Genomic DNA, 21,078 nt, shown 5'->3' with positions numbered 1-21,078 from the left:
TATGAGAATTATCTGTAATTCAATTGCTATACACCTGTATAAGTAAATTATTTGAAGCTATTATATATCGGGTATACCACGACGAGGGGAGTCGAATGTATATTGAGAATAGTTCATAGTTGAATTTCGATCAATAGGATTGTTGCCCTCATAGACCTTCTGATAGATCCGTAGTACCCCAATTGAAAGCCGATGTACTTTAAAAATAGGTACAATGGATTCAAACTTTCGATGTCACTATTTTTCCAAGAAAGTCTAGCGATAATTCAACTATCTAGTATAATAATAAGAATTATTCAGTTGGAAATAAACCAGTACCTAACATAATGTTTTTAAATAGTGGAAATTTTCAGTTAAAAGCAAATAGATGTAATAAAAGCATGGTTAATAGACAAACAAGACAATTACCATACCTTCGTTCCTTGCTAAGTTTGATTTTTATATTTATCATTTTTTGGTAGTGGATAAGTTTCTTCACTAAAGTGGATATCAATAACTTTTTGAAATATAATAGAATACCTTAATTAGACGATCACCCGGTTTTAGTCTTCCGTCTCTAGCAGCTACACTATCGGCATGAACTGCGCTTACGTATGTTACACCAGCGGCTCCTTGTAAGCTAAATCCTAATCTGCTATTCCAACCTCGATTCAGTTCAATCGCAAGGACCTTTAAAACAAACCCAATACATAAGGAGTTATAGAGATGTATGTAAAGTGAAACATTAAAAAATTGGTACAAACAGGCAACACATCACTCAATAAGTCGTGTGACTAACTAAGGAAAACAATGTAATCTCCTTTATGAACAATACAATCATTCCAACGCTTCTCTAACTTCTCGATGCCGTGCTTGTACAAGGATTTGTCTTTTGCATCAAAATAGACTTCAGGTTGAGCTTAATTTCGCATTTTTTTGAGATCAGGGAATAGCCAGTAGCCACTAGGGACTAGATATGGACTATACGATGGATTCGTACTGTATTTGGTGTCTTTCGTCGAATGGTATCCAATCACGAAAAATGGATTTCAAACTTACTGATGGTAGAGCGAATTGTACGTTCGTTAGGACGATTATATGGACCATAAGTAGCTCTAAGCACCCGATACACATTTCTCGTAGAATGCCGATTTTCGACATGAAGCTGAACAATTTGTAGAAATTGTACCAGGCTTTCCATTATGAAATGTCAAACACTTCTGTTGAATCGAACCATACGCGATTTTCAATTAAACCCCTCTAACTTCAAGATATTTGGAAATGATTTACAAAAACCTTGTGGTATTAACTGCGACTCCCTCTTATTGTCGGTCCAGTGGAGCTTTTTCGACATTGCCCCATTTTCGAAAGCTCGTGCTTGCGAACCACCCCTAAAGTCGGGCGCAAGATTTTCAACATTTTTCTGCTGCAACTGCATAAATTAGGCCCATAAATGTATTTTAATGATTTTAGAAATTATCGATAAATTAATACTGGCATTGAAAGGGTTAAAAATAAATCTATGGACGATTCTTCAAGACAAGTGAGTTGGTTAGGAGATATTCATTTTATAATACACTGTACTCCTCCAATAAAAAATTATTAGTTATTTTTATTAATATTAATAAACACGATTAATGAATAAATGAAAGAAAGGAAATAACTGAAGAAAATTTTAAAATGCGACCTAACCGCTAGGTCATCACGATCTTTTATAATATATTATAACTAAACGTTTTAATAAAATACTTTCACGCCATCTGTAAGAGAAATGTACAAACTTTGTTACTACAGTAGTTTGATAATAAAATAAGCAGGTGAAATTTTAAGTCAACATGTTAATCGGTAGTTAAATATAGAGTGTTTTAAAAAAGAATGATTTCACATCTACCAATCTCATTTATACAAGTTTCTAAATCTCATAAACTTCAACTTACTTCATATTCTTCCTTCATTGGTAGTTGCTGAGCAATAAGATTAGATTTAGCATCCCTTTCTTCCTTTTTTCTTCTCCTTATAGTACCATCATCAACTTTACTGACAGGCTTGGTAGGAGGTTGTTCTACTGTTGGTTCGGGATTAATTTGAGGATGCGCTGATTGATAGGCCGGATGTTTGTAACTAAAATTCGAAGTAGTAGTAGTCGGAATATGTGGCATACTAACAGGTTCTTGGCCTTCCGAATCTGATGTTTTTACATCTTCATTACCTGATAATTATATGAAAAAGAGTTAGGATGTCTCAACTAGGTTTGGATAAATGTATTTAAAAAAAGTATTGAATTATGCAGTTGTTTTTGTGAAGAATAGCGCAGTTAAACCTTCCCTCTCTTCAGTTAATTCAAATAGAGCTTGGAGAATATTGTCGCACATATGCTAAAGAAAAAAGTCGAAAGGAAGAAATACTTACATAAATTATATTTTAAATTGGGTGCATCCAGAACTTCGGCATCTAAATTATTCAATTCGTAGGCGTTGTGAGCCAATGAAAAATTAAATCGGGGTTTGCGACAAGCCACCGGGGTTTGATTTGGATTATACAGTTCCAACGAACTCGGTCTATTTGGTCGATCTCCTTCGTCCGATTCCATCGAGAAGAGTGAATTAAAAGCGTCCTCGTCGAAAGGCCTAGGACATTTCTGGATGATGCCTTCATGAAACTGCTCGTGATAAATTTCGTAGTCTAAATTAGAATAAATAAAATTGCCATAAATTCAATCGATAATCAATAATAAGGTGTTCAAATTCGTAAATCTTTGAAATCGTAAACTACAGATACGACATGTAATTTTATACCCATCTGACCTTTATTGAAATGTTTTTCCTTAGAGAGCTAGCGCAGGTTTATAGTAAACAATTTATTGTTGCATGCTTACACAATGTATCAAGTTATAGGTAGTGTTTATTTTTAGAGCCGTGGTTAAAATTCAGATTCAACAGTGTCATCTGTAAAAAGCGATAGCCCTCTTAGGAGAAATTTTCAAGGTAAATTGGTTTCGTTATACAGAAAATCTTTATGTAAATTGAAATCATTCACAAGTAACAGTACAAGACGTTTCAATATGGGGGCTGAGTATCCGAAAGGTAGTTTTTGATGGTAAATAAAAGTTATTAAGTCCAATGTTATGTAATAACTGTCACTTACCCTCCAAAACAACCGTGTATTCAAATGGGATGGGTGGGCAGTAACAGAAAATTAATTAATATTTATTTTATTCATATCCAAAAAAATACAACTTCAAAACATGTTCGATTTCTACTTAGAGAAAAATTTAATAATAAAAAAGCCATTTCTTGTTATTTTTCTTCATGTTTTCATAACTATTTTCTTATCTATTTCTTCAAGCCTAATTCAATTTCTTTTCTTTTACAGCTTACGTTTATAATGTATAACTAGCACCATCTAGCGGAAACCACCACAGTGGATTCCATCTAATTTCTTTGAGATTTCTTCCGAATAAGGGTAGATTTTTCGAAAAAATAGTGAATAAAATAATAATCAACAACGTTTTCTTCATTTGTATGAATTTAGTCTTCGATTTTCCTACCTTCTTATTCTTATTCACGGTTGATACATTATCCATGGCCTCCTATATGATTGTTGTAGTTTTCTTCAGAATAGACACTCATTTCATTCACTTCTACACAGGAATCGATCTTCTTTTCTTTGTAGTAACTTCATCTTTTGTATCTTCTTCTGGTCCAATTCTCAGACCTCTACACAAACTGACGATATGTTTTTACTCTCAACTAGTTTTCGTTTAAATTGTCAAGTTTTCCTTTGAAATGATTCCTTCTTCGCTGTCCCACATTTTATTCTTGCATGTACCTTTTTTTGTCAAAGAGCACTGGTCGAGTCTTCTCTATTTTTATAATGTAACCTATTTATTACCATAGATTGATTCCAATATTACCACTCCCTCTTGAAGATGCAACAACAACTATGTAATACTTCCATATATCGATCGAAAGAAAAGAAAAAAAGACTAAAATATGCAAGTTTTAAATCATATATAAGAGGGGAGGTTTAACGCGATTTTAAACGTGTCACAGTAGATGTTGGTGAAATAATATTGACAAACTATTAGAATACCTTGTGGATGAGAGGTAGAGTAGTCACCGTGTTGGGTATGATCATTATTTGAGACGTAATCGCCTTGGGAAGCGTCTGACGCGAATTGATGTCGACGCAGACGTCGTGGTGAAGAATTCGGCGAAAGTGACCGATTGTATATATCGGTGTTCATACACAATTTACGGCCGGCTAGATCGTTAAGCATATCCATAGCCTCTTGTCTAAAAAATATAAAAAAAATATTATTGTACATTTTCGATTCAATACTAAACTCAACTATACAATCATTTTTAATTTTTGAGATGTATTGCTAAATCAAATAAAAGACACACTTTTTATTGATATACAAAATACCAAGTGAGTAGAATTAGCATGAACAAAACCCTCAATAAATTAAAAAGTTTTGCATGTGTTGACCCATAAACTTCACCCATGAGACCATTCTCAGGCTACCTGCTATCTTAGGAAAGTACAGATGATACAAAGCACAGAGCGTGGTCCTCTCTGATCAAGTAGATATTATTGGTAAATATTCTTAGTGAAATGGATCTGCTACCCTAACTTTTAAAAATACATTAATTAATAGTGCTGGCACCAAATACCAACAACCACTTCCCCAGATGTATGGAAATGAGCTTGAATATGAATTATCAAAAGCGCGACATATAATCTGACAAATCCGTATGAAGCTTAATAACTTAGGCAAGAATAACGAGGCATTTTTGGTTTGGGTTACCGGTTCAAGAAAAATGAAGGGAAACTAGGAGGCCAATATACTTATAGAAAAACCAGCATACAAGCCCTTTTTGGCTCGAGATTACTGCATCTACATCGAGGGGTTTTAGGAGAAAGGATGTTCTAAAAGAGAATTCCAGAGCAGGTCTGTTGTGGACATAATAGATCATAGAGATTGCAGTATACCGTTACGCTCATATATCTATTTAAATGTAGAATAATACATAAAATAGCTATAAAATTATTAAAGATAATACATTTAATATAAGTAAAAGAATGATCCATTTCTGTTGTTGGTACAAAAATAACAAAGTCAACTGAATGTTACCTTAAATGGGCTTTACGAGAAAAAGATGTTCTGGGTGTTGTTTCCGTTGGTGAAAGTGTAGCAACAGGCGTTTGAGCAGAATCTCTATAAAGGCGCAACTTGACGATTTCAGGACACTGTCTTAAAAACTGAACTGCATGCTCGTGCGACATTGGACATATTTCCACATCGTTTACCTAAAAGAAGTTATATTAATTACATATACATATAAGTGGTATCCAGTACGGTTAATCACAAACATTTTCATTTCTAAACGAGAAAATTCCAACAAATGAAAAATCACACGTGTAGATTAGATTTATTAGTGTTATTCAAGAGTTAGAACGGTGGCACCTACTCTTCACAACCATTTCGTTTGAAAGAATAGTTAATAAAATTATGTATCTTGATGTTTAGAACTGCTCATCAAAAATAATAAATTGGGGTAACATTGGAAAGAAAATGAACACTTGTCAACATAATATGCGTCTTGATTCCGCTTCTAATTTAAGATTCAGTAGGATTAAATCACGAGATTTGAATATATCTTGTATAATTAATTATTTTCGTACAAAAAAATGTATAGAGTCCAGAAGAATAATTGTAGCGAAGGAAGAGAATTTCTGGTCCTTTCTTTTTATTTCGGGTATGTTTTTACTAGTCCTAAACTTATTTTAAATTCCTCCCTCGACAACTACTTTTTGTTTGTTTCCATTTCTCATATTATTTACAGATTTAAAGAGCGGGATGATCTCCATTAAATGGAATTCAGATTAAACACTGTATTGCTTATTTCTTAATTTGAAAATTTCAAGGCTTTAAAAATAGAAGTGTGATTGTATTGAGACAGGTTTAAAAAAAAGCTGGAAACTTAAACAATGATAAGAAAAATTTTCCAAAAACTTCAACTAGTGCTAAAGCTGGAGAAAGAAAACAAAGACGTATATAGAAGAAGAATCAAATGTATCTAGAATTTATAGGATAAATAATTTGAAATGGAATTGGGCATCTAACAAAAGAAGTGATGACTGATTAATGACCTAAATCGTTTCCAGATACTGGGAGATAACAACCTTAATCCTGTGGTGGTATAATTAATACCGATGATGATTTCTATATAGATGTATAGGAATCTAAATAAAAGAAATAGAGCAAATTTAATATATAAAAGAAGATAATGAATAGATAAAACTAGAGAATTTAAGGAGAAGATATTAAAAAAAATGTAAAGCAGATGATTTGAGTAATTCAATGAAAAGATAAAATATAAAAGAGAACTTACTGCTATTATTTTATCACCAGCTCTAATTCGTCCATCAGTAAGTGCTGGTTCTCTAACCAACGCTCTAACATAATGCCCCAAAGCACTATCATCTTCTTTGCGAAGTGTGAATCCTAGAGATCCTTGAATTTTTTTAAGCGTAATTTCAAATTCCTGGTAAAAGGTAAACATTTCATTAAAAACATACACAAATGTCTAATTTTTTTGATCGTATTCTTATTAAGAAAGAATCAGCAGAAATTCTGGTTAATTATTGTAATGATCGATGATAATATCATTAAATTTGAACATGAATATTGTTACACCCTTTAGAAAAAGGGATAACGTTTCTCGGTCTATATGCCCGGATAGGCGGTGAATTAAATTTCTTTAGTAAATATAGTAACGATCATTTTCATTAAATAGTTTGAGTAGAAAATTTCAGGTTAGAGATGCTGAAAGGCCAAGCACGCTATTCAATTGAAATTTTAGACAAAGAAAGACTAATGGAGGGCCGTTTTTTTTCAACCTCCGATCGCTCCGTTCAGACGCTACGCGGGCATGCGCTGTAGGTGACTGCGAAGCTCTCGCACTGCGCCATTGTTGACATTCAGGCGTCAGTCGGCGTTGTGCTATAGCCACGTAAACATGTCCGCCATTATTGATGCTCCGAAGTGTGATTCGTTTTCTACAGTACGGAGAATGAGTCGTGTGTATGAGAAAAACTTCATGAGTGATGGTGTTGTGCGTTAATGGTGTCGAAAGTTTAAAGATGGCCGTAGTGATTATGAAGGAGGCCAAAGACGCAAATTGATTTATATGAACTTGTCCTTTATTTATAGCGTATCGGAGATTAAAAAAAACCGGCCTCGTAATATTGGACTCTGCGCTTAATAAGTATTTGTTACCAAAATTAGACAGGCACCTTTTTCTTGTAGAGTAGACTTATTGAATTTGTTAACAATGGTACAGAGTGTTGCTTAGGATTGTGAGAACAGAAGTGATGAAAAAGTACCAGAATTATCGTTTCACAGGTAAAAAAAAACTTAAATTATACAGTTCACATTTAATTGCCTATATTTTAAGATTATAATTCATATTTTTCTAAATATTCTCTGTCCTTATAATGTAAATACTATAGGCATAGGTAACTCGGTGATAATTTCCATTGGTAATAAGAAATTTTTTTACGCTGATGACGATGATAACATCAATGATTCAGATAGTCTATATTATTTTTCAGATTTCCCAAATCTGAAAACATGAGATCGTGATGGAAAACGATAACTGGACAACAGATAATGGTGGGTTATGTTCAAAGCATTGAAGCAATGTTTATTTCCATAAAATTGTTTCAATTTCAAAAATATTCAATTATAATTTGTAAACGTTTCGAAATTGAAATGTTCTAATTAACTTTTTATATTTATTCTCAATTCTGACCATTTTTAAATGATTTTTATGGGTACCTTTGGATGTTTTCTTTAATAAAGTGTTTTTTTTTTGGTTGTGTTGTTTAAAAATAGGTTGCCTTTACTGAGTCATTCAATATGACACTTACCCCATGATAATATTCATCCTCTGGAGTAGTATAAGAATTGGAAGGCAAGTTAAGACTGTTAGGAGGTTCTCGTCTAGGAGGAGGTGGAGGAACTTCTGATATAGGACTGACACAGTTTAATACATCTGGAGGAGGTCTACATATTTTTAAATCTACTTGATTTGGAGCAGTTCGGAGGACTTCCAGGGCTTCCTAGAATAATTTAAGTGTACAATTTCAAATCTAAAATAAACGTTAATATTATTATTGTTTAAAGCAAAGACTGAATAACATTCTTCTCAAAAAGTAACAAAGCAGCAGCTTCTTCTCGATCTGGAGTCTGAATCTGAGGATGACAAAAGGTTTATTATGTTGCAACTACCAACAAAAAAAAAAGAAAAAGAAGTAAAACAAATGAGTATTTACGAAAAAGAGTGAATTTTGGAGAGTTTAAGTTATCTGGTGAAATCCCAGAAAATATGTTCAAGGAGGCATTTCGGTTAAACAGAAGACAGTTTAGTGAAACTCATAAATTAATTGAAAAGGATATTGTTGGTCAAGAGTGCAACGCATTCTTTTGTTATGTTTTCCCACAAATCATCCTTCAGTTTTGCTCTCATATAATCTTCATGAGTAGAATCAGAGAGTACAGGAAAGGATCTCACAATTTCGATTAATTTTTCCATTTTCAGTCAGTTAAGAGAAAAACTGTTTGGTAATGGAAGGTTTATTTAAAAGTAGCTACCCACGACCCACTAAACTGTGTTGCAAGTACAACTCGGTACCACGTGAACCAGGTTGGGTCGGAGATGGCCGTGGGATGGGTTCAATATGCGCCACTCCATTTGAAACAACGTTCTACAAAATAATCCAGGCGTGTGTTGTGCGTGGGCCGAGTTCAATTTGCGACGGGCCTTACTATTAAAAAACGTGGACATGGATCTGGACCTCGCGTGGGCTGGTCTGGCCCTCGCGTGTGCTCTGCGTGGTCTGGGTTCAATATGCGGCGAGCAAACAAGCAGACGAGCTGTTTTAAGTGGACCCTTCGCCTCTTATACCATCCACTGTGTCTCACTCACTAAAACTCAAACGCAAGTTCACTAGTGCAAATGCTTCGTCCACCTGATGTTTGAGATTTAATTTTTGGACCACTTTGGTTTCCATACGTCTATCATAAAATAACACCCTGCACGTATGAGCGCGATGTTTTGTCTAATTCGATGTTTTTAATGACGATGATACTGTCATGTAGATATGTATGTGTTTGAATCGAGCACTATGGGCGCAGCGGGAGCTTATCAGGAGTAAACCGAAAAAATAAAAGTCCTGCCGCCCAGAGTCTACGCCCTAAGCCTGGGCACCGCCCTATTTACGGCACTGTATATATGATTTAATAATATATTATGACAAAAAAAAAAAGAATTTCTTGGTAAAATACAAAAGAAAAGATGAGAAGCACCTGAATTTTCATATTTTACAGAAATACATTTATTTACTTGAACTTACGTAATTAGTGAGTCCGGTAAGCGTAATTCCATTGGCTTCTAGTAATAAATCCCCAACGTTTAATAGGCCACAAGCCGATGCGGGTTGATGAGGAAACAGTCTTTTAATTCTAATTAAACCTGGCCAGGAACCTGTACTGTCTATGCCACCAGTTACACTGAGACCAAGACCTCTCGAACCTTTTGTTAATTTCACGACAAAGGTACTTTCTGAAAATAAAAATTAATAATAGAGGTCGAGAAAAAATTCATTCGAGAATGTATTTGTCCACATAGGCGTACTTCGGTTGTAGCGTAAACGACAATCGATTTTAAGCTTCCAGAAAGGGGCTCCAAAGAGATTTAGCAAAATAGGAGGATAAATGCATTTTGTACCTTTTCATCGAAAGTTTTCAATTTAAATTTGGTTTGTTAAGCGTGCTTTCAATTTTGGAATAAAATTGGTAATTTACGTAACGGAACTAGAATTTGAATCTTATGTTCAGATATAACAGAGAGTAACTTATGGTCCAAGTTTAGGTGCTCACTAATGGTCTATATGATGTAATTTAATAGGATCCTTGTAGAAATAAAGTCTCGGGAGGATGAAGACTTATTTCCGTAATTTTGAACATAAATTTTAACACATCGCATGGTACGTAGCTGGGACCTTTCAATTTCGCCTCAATTCCAGAAAATAATTTTCGACTAATGTCACATTTAAGTTCTCTTAAGAATTTCTAATTCACCGGTGGTTTCCGTAAAATTTGTATTAAAATCAAGGGAAGACTACTAATGAAAAGGAAAGTTGAATCTTGGTTTAAAATAGGTATCAAAAGATAAGGACAGTGGCGTTCGGTTTAGTTTTTGGGAAGCTTCTAAATCAATCTTTTCGTTTCTACTGCAAATACGTTAAGAATAATTTAAGACGATTTCACAGAAAATTTTGATTCGTCGATATTCGAGATAATTCGAAAAATGTCATTTTAGAGGTTCTTCTAAATTCAAAATATTTCATTTGTATGCTAAAATCAATTTATACTGATATAAAAATGCAGGTTTTTCAGTTTGGTATATTTTGGAAGTTAAATAAATTGATATCAATGAGCGAACTATGGAAATTATTCATCATTCACTTCATATTTGAGACACATTCTAAATTTAGTTTAATATATTCCATATAAAAATCCAACAGAGTAATATCTGGTGATTTAACAGACCATTCAATAGAACCTTTGACGCCAATTTACACTCGTCTATTTAGGAGTTGGTTTGAACTCAAAACTTATCGGTAATACAGCGTTTTTGATAATTATTTGTGATAAGGATACAGATAATTGGTAGTACCAATGGAAATGTCTACAAACACGCAAGGTTTTAAATTTATAATAATAAAAATAGTTTTAGAAATGAAGTTTGCAAGTTTTTTTTTCAATTGAATTTCTTTGTAATCCCTTAATTAGATTCAATGTACCAACCATTGTACATTTGAAACCTAATTCGAATAAAATCTCATACATATTATTTATTTGACAAAAAATCGTTAGAAAATGAATAACATCAAGTTAATTTAATTAAAAATACAGAATAACAAAATTGCACATGTCCCAGTCAGATTAGAACCCGCGACCATTTGACTACAATGCGACGATTCAATCATACAAGGTTAACGCATTTTTGTTAAAAATCGTTAAAAAATTGAAAAAATCCGGTCAATTTAATTAAAAACGCGATTATAGAATGACAAAATTGCACATGTTCCAATCAAATTAGAACCCGCGACCATTTGACTACAATGCGACGATCTAATCATACAAGATAAACGCATTTTTGTTATAAATCGTTAAAAAATTGAAAAAATCGAGTCATTTTTGTTAAAAATCATTAAAACATTAAGAAAATCGAAAAAAATTGCACATGTTCCAATCAGATTAGAGCCCGCGACCATTTGACTACAATGCGACAATCTAATCATACAAGTGTAAACGCATCTTTGTTATAAATCGTTAAAACATTCAAAAAATCGAGTCACTTTATTAAAAATTCGATTATATAATAACAAAATTGCAAATAAATGAATGAATTGCTAAAATTTGACAGTCAATGAAAATTAAAATCGTTCAAATGCTATTAACATAATCGATTTCTTTCATCGTATCATTCTCTTAATATAAATCCCTATCATGTTAGTAACGCCATCTTCTGACGAAATTATAAATATTCTTTTAACGCCATCTATTAGAAAAATTTAAAAGTTTGTTTTAAAAGTTCTATAACATTCTGTTTCATATGATTATTGGGTGGTTTCCCTTGGGAAATGCCAAAAATCCTTTGTATTCTCAAAAGTTTGATCAGAAGATGATGAGTAGAAAATTCTATTTGAACAGACAGACCAACTAACACATAATAAGTTAAATAAAAGGTGGTAATTGAAACAATAGCCACGATAATTTTAATACCACTCGGTAATGGTAAGGTTAGGTTCGGTTAGGTTATGTTAGGTTAGGTACCACTTGGTACTGGTTTTGCAACGGTTACGACAATTTATCACCTCACCAATTTTATGAACGAATTAATATAATTAAAATATTTTCCGAAATAAATTAAATCCAAATTTAATTTTAATTCAATTTCCTTTTCTCATGCATAATTGTTTCAAGTAAATTATACGGAAAAAATCTACTCGTAAACTTTTCACAAAAGTAAATGGAAAATCATGAATATTAACTAGAATACTGAAAATGTTTATCCTTTAGGGAGTCCTTCACTGCATTTCTATATTAATTCCAGACCGTGGAACGTTTTCTAATGGGATTTGTTAGATGGGAATGTGCTTGAGGTAACCCAAGGGTTTGATCGATATTGTCTTGAGGTAGTGTAATGTACTCGCTTACCTGCTGTGAGTTTCGACACACCCACACACACGCACAAGCACGATAGAAATACAGGCGATTACGATCTAGTTTTCATAGAGAATTTATTTCATGAACTTAGCAACTAAAATCCAAGATCGTAAAGTGGAAAAGTTTATTATGGGTAATAAAAATCACGACTATAGATATTTTCTGATGATTCTGATGGTTGGAATAGTTGTAATATGCGTTTTAAATAGACTTTCCTTTAAGGCTAGAGTTCAGTACTCACAATATATATCTTCGGGAATAGTTCAGCAATGTTGCAAGACCTGTCACTTTATATATAAGCTAATTTACAGGTATAAAGCTAACAGCGGGGGATATCATAAAAATTAGACATTACTTTTAGATTTTAAATTTGCCAAAAATCATTATTCATCAATATTATCTCCTTCAAGAACAATAATTTCAACGCTTCTCTAACTTTTCGATGCCGTGTTTGTAGGAGGATTTGTCTTTTGCCTCAAAATAGACTTCAGTTTGAGCCATTGTATCTTAATTTGAGCTGAATTTTTTGTCGGTGAGCATGTTTTTGAGATCTGCAAATAGCCAGTAGTCACTGGGTACCAGATCTGGACTATACGGTGGATGTGAAAGCAATTCGAAGTTTTATTCGTTCAATTTAACCATTGTTGCCATCGACTGGTGAATCGGTGCACTGTCTTGGTCTTGGTCTTTGCCGTTTTTGCTCCATTTTTGCATTCAAACGATCCAACAACTCTATGTAATATTCGCTATTACATATCTCCCTTTTAGAGATAGTCGATGAACAATATTCCATGCGCATCCCAAAATACTGAAGCCATAACCTTCCCAGCTGACCGTTGTGCCTTTGGAAGCTTCGGACGTGGTTCATCGACTACAGTCTACTCAAATGATGATCGTTTTGATTCAGGAGATAAGTGATGTATCCAAACTCAGATCTGAATCATTAACACGTTGTTGTTTTTGATCGACTGTGAGTGTAAACGCGGCAACCACTTTAACTTGAGTTTCGGAGACTTCAAAAGTCTGCCAGAGGAATACCGGGATAAAATGGAGATTTTTAAACATAGAACGAAGCATAAAATACATATAATACCGTTACGATCTCGTCTGCTGACTCGTCCACTTATATAGACCGTGAAGTCGGTCTTGTTCCAATATGTTGTAGAAGCTAAATTTGGTGGATGCTTTGTATGTACATTACGATTTTTTGTGATATATTTACATTTTTTTGTGACTATAATATAGAGACGATTTCTAAGAGGGACTTTTTGTTTTTTTCCGGCAAACTAGAGATTTATAGGAATCGAAGTTTCTAGAATGTGATGTATAATATATAAAACGAGGCTCTAGCGGCCGCAGGAGTCAGTAAACAATTTAACGGCAAGCAAACACAAAAGTTAACTCAGGAGTGCATTTTAAAAAATAAAACGGTAAATGTATAAATCAATATCAGTGAATATCTCAGCGTTAGGGAATAGTTAAGAGTAAATAAGTTACATCGTGTAAATAAATTCCTGTTTAAACAAATAAAAACAACTTTACATTAGTTCAGAATTTGGATAATAAAAATAGTTATGTAAAAATGGCTAAGAATTTAGGTGACCTGTAAGTGATGGAGCTAAAAGCAGAATTAGAAAGCCACGAGTTGGAACGTCCGGTAAGCAGAATTAATCAGTAGAAAGACTGAAAGTGGCGGCTTTGATTCAGAAACATTTCTATTCAAAGACAAGATTTACACCTTCGACCATGAGGTCCATATTTCGACTTTGAAGAACGATATTTTTAGTAAAATGAACGAGAACATTTCGAGTATGAATATCCTTAGAAGCTTTAATGTAAAATCCCCTTTTCGGGGAAACAGAAACGAAAATAAAAGGACTTTTATGAGCCCCATTCCATATCAATTTATAATGATTGTTTAATGACGTATTGTGCGTTCGTAGTAATGAAATGTGGTCGAGCGATACGTATCCGACGCCATAGAAATACAGTAATTTGAAAATTGCCAAATAACTGGCTATATGACTCGTTGGGATGCCCGTTCATTGGGGCAATTACAAGATTGAATCACTAATTAGACTGGGAAACTACTCGTTAAACAGTTCCTACGTAGTTGGATGATAAGACAAGCTCATGCACACATAGATGGGTCTTTTATTCAATTTCTAAATTTTTTTGTGTTTCAGAAGGATTCCACGAATAAATAAAACCCTCGAGTTGAACTTATATATTTTGAGTAATAGTTATAGTTTACGCGAAACAGAATCGAAGCTTCGAAATCAGATATCTCAGAGAAATCTAGAAACCTAAACATTTTCTCATTCAACCCCGTACCTACTACACCCTTTCAAAAAAAGATATGTTGTCTCTTCTCTTTCATTATGTATTTAGAGATCCTTGTAAAACTCCCTTTTTTGTCATCCAGAGATGATATTTTTAATTCGTAATGTAAACGCTTTTTTCCTTTTTGAAATCCATTATTCACACTACATTCTCCGTGTATAATACGGCCGTAGCCGTCGGCATTGCCTATTATTGCGACGCGATGCTTTGTCGTCGACGAGGAAATGAATCTCATACCCTTTACTTTTACGATTTTAACGACATACATTACTCAAAGCTATTACAGTCTTATATAATACAGTTGGAACATAAATCGTCTTCTAGTTATTATATAACGGACAACCGATTTGACGAAACTTTGAAAATGACGTTGAAAGTTTACGTCAGATTATACAAATTTGCGAAGTTGCATTGCATGGTCGGATTAAAAATAATAAGATTACGAGAGGATTCAGTTTCAAACTATCTAAACCAGCACCAGCGTTGATAATGTAGAGAAGAGCCGATGCCTGAACATTGTAATTGTCAAACCGTGCGCAAAAATTGATGAAAAGATTCTTGAAAACCACCGCATAATTGGTAAGGAGACACATATGTCGCAGGAATTTCAAAACGGTGTCCATCAGGTTTAACAGATTCATTCTTATCTGGACATTCTCAGCCACTTGGAGAGAACCAACACGTGAATTACTGGCGCTTGATATAGAGCACAGTTGTCACAAGTGTTGGATAATCTGAAGACGCCTTTTAAGAGATTGTAAACTCCTTTCAGCGAACTTATTTATGGCAGGATTCTCTCTCTTTGCTCGATTCCTCAGTCATGAGTATCGTGACCTCTTTGGCAAGTCTCGTCCATATTTCTAGATCTTTAGCCACGTGTAATGATACGTGAACGGGATAGTCTGTGACTTGTTTGATTTGAGCACACTCTCATAGGTGATCGAGCGCTACATACAATAGGATTCTAAGCAAACTCCTGTAGCACCACATTTTAAATGAATATATTCGAGCTCCTTAGCTCGAGTGCCCACGAACCGTATGAAAAGATAAAGATCAGATTCAAGTTGGTGTTTTTGGTTATGTACGAACTTTTCCATATTTTATCAAGTTTCAGAATCGCACTCTGGCTAAGGCTATTCTTGTTTGAACTTCGTCTACTCGTCCAACCAAGTTGCAACTTTTCGCAATCGCCAAGCTGATGGGTCTTGTTCATCCCCAATTATTAGTTTTGTTTTGGTTCCGCATTCCCGTTCTATTCTGTTACAACTTCCTCCACCATTGTAGCAAACATGAACGTGTCATCAGTATTGCGTAAGTTACTTACTCCCATTCAATTGGCGAGTTCCTCATTACAGTTTCTCCAATAGATGTTAAACAGTGTAGGTGACACTATTGTGGGTGGTAGTCTCGTCGACTCGTCATATGTTCTATTTTGTCTACATCGGTAATTTCCATGCTAATATTATGTGCGAGTTTTATGGAATCTCCCTCGTTTTCTTACAATAGGTCAAAAATCATTCGCTCTCAAGTGGCATTGTCCGAAACTGAAGGATAGTCGTGAATATATTTCATAGAAGAGAGATGGTTTATTTGCGAAAGAGGAAACATTACAATAAATACAGAATTTCAATCACTTATACATGGCGTCTATGGATACAAGAAAGAAAAGTTACCAACAAAAGGACCTGCAAATCGATATGCAATCTCTCCCGGTTCCACTAAGGCTGATCACATCCTCGTCGCTAACTTGCAATTTACGAGGACATTATGCGATGAGAAAAGATGTTAGTTGCCCGCGTATACACAATTTTATGTATTTTACAAAAAGTTAACTGACGTATTTCATATACTGATACAGAGTGAATGCGATCCTGGACAGTCCTGTTGAATTATTTCTATAATTTGATTACAGATTTTAGGAAAATTGTGTATAATATTCCCAGTTAATACAAAACCTAAAGTGGGAACCATAACTATTAAATCCAGATGCTGGGGTTGTTTTAAAGCCATAATAATTAAGGATAATGCTCCAGGGAGCAAGGAATCTTCAGCGTAAACCTAAATACCCAAAGACAAACAAAGTGCCAGAGCGTTCCGCCTCGCCGATTGACGTCAATGAGAGAAATTACTTATTCATGTATTTATTTATTATAATTTTCAGGTTATAAATCGTTTCTAGCGAAAACTGAATCAATTGTCATATTTGGTTTGTGGTATATCTTTGCAAACTAAGTGAATACTTTATTTTTATAACACTTAATAGTTTTATTTCAAAAAATTATAAACACTACGTGGAATATCTTACTCGTTAATATCCTGTTCTTGAGAAAGATGACATTTGACATAAAGGGAAACGTTGAGAACTGTAGGAGAAAGTGGTGTGTCAAAGCGTTTATATACTGCGTCCCCTTTTCTTGCTGCGATACTGGAGAACCCATTATTTACAGCTAATCCATCAATCCCTAGCTGCAATAGAACAGCGGAGACGGAAGTACTAGACATCCACACTCTCGATTTAATCAGTTGTCGGTTACGAATACTATAAAATGGACGTGATTCAAGTCACTACGTATAATATCTTACTAAAAAAAGAAAGTCAAAACAGAAAAAGTGCTGGAAACACTCTCTGTGTGCAACTAGTGATTAACTAAACATCAATGGTTGAGGGTATTGTGAACTGACGAAACAGCATAGTTTGAAGAACTGATTTCGTTTCTTCACAAGGGTTTCTGAGAGCAGTTGATCATTTAAACCTTATACTTCGTTATAGTAGCAATTGGAGGTGTCCCACGACGAATTAAAACTATCTGTATATCGCAAAATACTTATAGTAAAATCATGAAAATTTCTACGTTTCGACTTGCGGTTTTACCGAAAAATGTCAACGCGTTACAAATATCGGAGGCAATTTCCAATGATCAATCTTCGTACTACAATTATAAATAACCGTTCATCACAATTAAATAATAAGGCACAATCGATTTACAATAATTATTCAATTGTTATTATCAACTATTATAATTAGTTTAAATAATTGCGATGTTTTTTATTTAATGGAAATAATGAATGGGCGTAGAAAAAGTATAGTACGTTACTCGTTCTCAATTTAATAACGAAGATTATGTAAATTTGCTTTTAATACATGGTGAATGTGACATGTGATCCAGTTAGACCACGACAAAACTGGCATACTGTTAAAAGAATCCTCAACAATTTGAAGCTATACGGTTCATTTGAAGCCAAAGTTAATCTAATTAAACCAGTTATTGACCTGGTATAGGAAAGTATACATAAATTTGCCTTATTTTTTACCCCTGGATGCATTAAAATAGAAAAAACCGGGTGGTTCTATTTAAAAAAATAAAGAAATTTGATATTCATGAAGTTAAACTTTGAACACTTTTTATACAAACCCTGTATAGAATGTAAAATTTCTCAACATAGATTCAAATACGTCTGACCTTGCTAAAATCCACCTGAACAGAAACCATTTTCATATCTTCAAGGGATTCCAATTAAAAAAATAGTTTATAAGGATCCGCAATGGATTTATAAAAAAATTAATAACTCAAAAAGTATGCATTTTTCGAAAAAAGTTTTTATTTAGAAGTATATTTAAATTTTACGTAGATTTCAAAAATGTATAAATATACAGGGTGTTCCAATCAAAATAACAAAGTTACAGTCGAATTAACGAACCTAATCCAAACGTAGAAATTTTCATGATTTTACTATAAGTTTTTTGCCATATACAAATAGTTTTAACTTGAGGGGGGACAAGGTGTATAGTATAATTGATTTTTTTTTTAAATTTGAATTACTTAACATACTAAATTGTCCTGGTGAATTTGCAGATGCCAAAAAATTATTTGAATTTCGACTGTATTAAAATTTATATCGGTAGGGGAGATTATCCTGTTAGTTATCTATAGAAAAAAATTAATTTGCAAAAATTTGGGATGATAAATATCTTTTAGTTATATTAAATATATCTTACTCTATGCGCAATTTATCAAGCACTTCTCCTTATCTCTAAGAAAATGTAGGTTAATGCGGTATTACTGGGAGAATCCGTTAATCTCTTTAGTTTACAGCAAAAAATGCGTAATTCCATGTATATAATAGATAAACACCGACGTTTTCTTTTTAAATCTAATATTGTTGAGCCGTTTTTTCCTAAAAGGGAGTTTGCGAGGATTAGGGAAGGATGTTTAAACAACTTTTATCCACTTTTACGACTAGTATATTATGAAAACGCCTTTCTAAATTATATCACAACTGATCTTTATCCATAATAAATTACCTTCTCTGTCGGTGACTGATATTGATTAACTAAACGGAATGGGAAAAAAAGAAGGAAAGGGGAGAGTGTATAAACCACCAATTTTTTGTTGCCTTTAGTATATTGATTGATCATCTTACATTCATTTGCCAATACAAAATGTTTTGCATGTAAAAAAAATCCCATTTATAATTTACACAAATAGATTTTTGAATATAAATATGGAAGATGCAACATTTCTCTCTGGAATTAGAACAGCTATAAAAATATAAGTTTGGATCAAACTTTATACAGGGTGTGTCAAAAAAAGTTGATCCGTCTCTGGGATTAATAGAAAATAGAAAAATATTTAAAGTATGCACAGTAAAAATTTTCTCAACGCCATCCGTATTTGAGATATACGGCGTTGAAGAAAAAAAATTATATATTTTGGAAGAAGATACATCAAATGAATTTGTTTTTATCTCCGACTCTCATAGAGGGGGCTAGTTACACGGTTCGAACCAAGTAGTATTCAACACAAACTTAAACATCATTTAATTTTATACCAAAAAGGTACTCTTGATAAAACTTGATTTTTATTTGAAATATATGAAGTAATAACCGATAAAGTAATGATAAATATATTGATTAAACAAGATGAAAATTAAAAAAAAGGTTAATAACATAAAATAGAAATCAATTAGAGTAGTTGTTCAAGATGTCCTACTGTGTAACCCTAAGAATTAAGATCGCATAAGCGAAGAGGCCAATGAATCGGAACTTCTTCACCTCTACCAATCCATCGATTCGGAAAATTGTTACTCAATCGTTTACGTCACCTTCTACTAAAATTTTAGAGGTGGCAGACTGCATTTTTAACCTTCAACTGCTACCAACAGGGTCTCCGAGACCTAGCCAGGTACAGATTTTACAATTGTAGGAATAATAATTGTAGGGTGACTGTGTTTCCATGTATTCTAGGTGTCAGTGTCAGATTGAAAGGTGTAGTTAGTCCTTGTCTCAGCTTTTTATTAGTATTGCACCGACGTTTCCTTCTCACTTACAAAAAGTTCAAAAAAATTGAATAACATATGATTTATCAGGCAATTATTTTACTGATGGAGATTTGGATGAGATTTTGTATGATGAAGATACGCAAGATACTTGTAAGTTATACTACTTAGAATAAAAACTTACCCGGTGTAATGAAAGGGTAGCAAGCGTGAGGTTCCAGATGATGATGACATTGAAGTGAATCTTGATCTAAACTGGTGAGATTCGGAGGGTATTCTTCTTCTGGTGATCGTTCTGAACCATAACCTTGATCGCAAATTGTTTGAGTATCTGAAAATTTCCAGTGCAAAGGGGCGCCGTCACCTAAAGGTGGAATCCTATCAACCTGTAGCAAAAATTGTTTACTTTAAAATAAAAAATTCTTGTCAATTACAATATAGAAACGTCTAGCAAGTTGAACAAGACATATTGTAGAAGGATACCACTGTTTCTAGATTTCCAATAAGCGTTTCAAATATGGTAGATAATCTAAGAGAACAAAAAATTTAGAAAACTTATAGCAATAACTATGAAGAATCAAAAGCAAATACATAAACCAACAAATAAAACTGAAGACTTCCTTTAAGGATTAAGACTCACTATCTGCAACAGCATTAAATAAATGAAAAAGAATAAATAAAAATAAAACAAAAATTCAGGTATCGCAAGCAGATCAAAAAGACATTAATAAAAATGATTATAAATTTGAAGTCTCTCAGAACTTCTATTATCTAGAAATTATGATTAACAGTAATGAAAAAAAAGGGGGTAGGGGATAAAATATTAGCAACTAATAGAACAAATAAGATGTTGAAAAGCAAAATATTAAATACGAAGACCAAAATGAATACATACAAAACAATGATATAATCGATATTAATGTACAGCGCAAAAACAATTACAAAGCAAAAAATAAAAGTCGTTAGTAGAAATAAATATAATGAGAACAATATTAGGAGAAGATATAGTTGAAAGATATAAAAAACCAAAGGATTTAATGGATAGAGCATCTTTGGAGAGCAGACAAAAACCTAATAGCTTTGTCGATACTAAAGTGTAATTCAGAAAGTAGAAGACCAAGGGAAAGACCCGGATCAAATTGGTTAAAAAAGTAGAGAAAGACTTGAGTAAAATT

General features: G+C 33.4%; 1 protein-coding gene across 2 annotated transcripts in view; it reads right to left on the bottom strand.

The window, feature by feature from the left end:
* The window catches only part of LOC130449497 (uncharacterized), a 112,572-nt gene that overhangs the window by 8,860 nt on the left and 82,634 nt on the right, over positions 1-21,078 (bottom strand). Inside the window, exons 11-19 of one of the 2 annotated variants that reach the window (XM_056787350.1) lie at positions 20,088-20,289; positions 9,403-9,611; positions 7,918-8,109; positions 6,378-6,530; positions 5,117-5,292; positions 4,072-4,274; positions 2,389-2,661; positions 1,917-2,188; positions 520-669 (exon numbers count right to left, since the gene is read on the bottom strand). In XM_056787350.1, coding sequence (XP_056643328.1) covers positions 520-669; positions 1,917-2,188; positions 2,389-2,661; positions 4,072-4,274; positions 5,117-5,292; positions 6,378-6,530; positions 7,918-8,109; positions 9,403-9,611; positions 20,088-20,289 — 1,830 coding nt within the window. The remainder of the gene's footprint in view (positions 1-519; positions 670-1,916; positions 2,189-2,388; positions 2,662-4,071; positions 4,275-5,116; positions 5,293-6,377; positions 6,531-7,917; positions 8,110-9,402; positions 9,612-20,087; positions 20,290-21,078) is intronic. The other variant, XM_056787351.1, reaches the window with a different exon arrangement.

This window comes from Diorhabda sublineata, chromosome 10, assembly GCF_026230105.1.
Source record: "Diorhabda sublineata isolate icDioSubl1.1 chromosome 10, icDioSubl1.1, whole genome shotgun sequence".
NCBI lineage: Eukaryota > Metazoa > Arthropoda > Insecta > Coleoptera > Chrysomelidae > Diorhabda > Diorhabda sublineata.
This window is presented reverse-complemented; position numbering and strand designations above follow the sequence as displayed.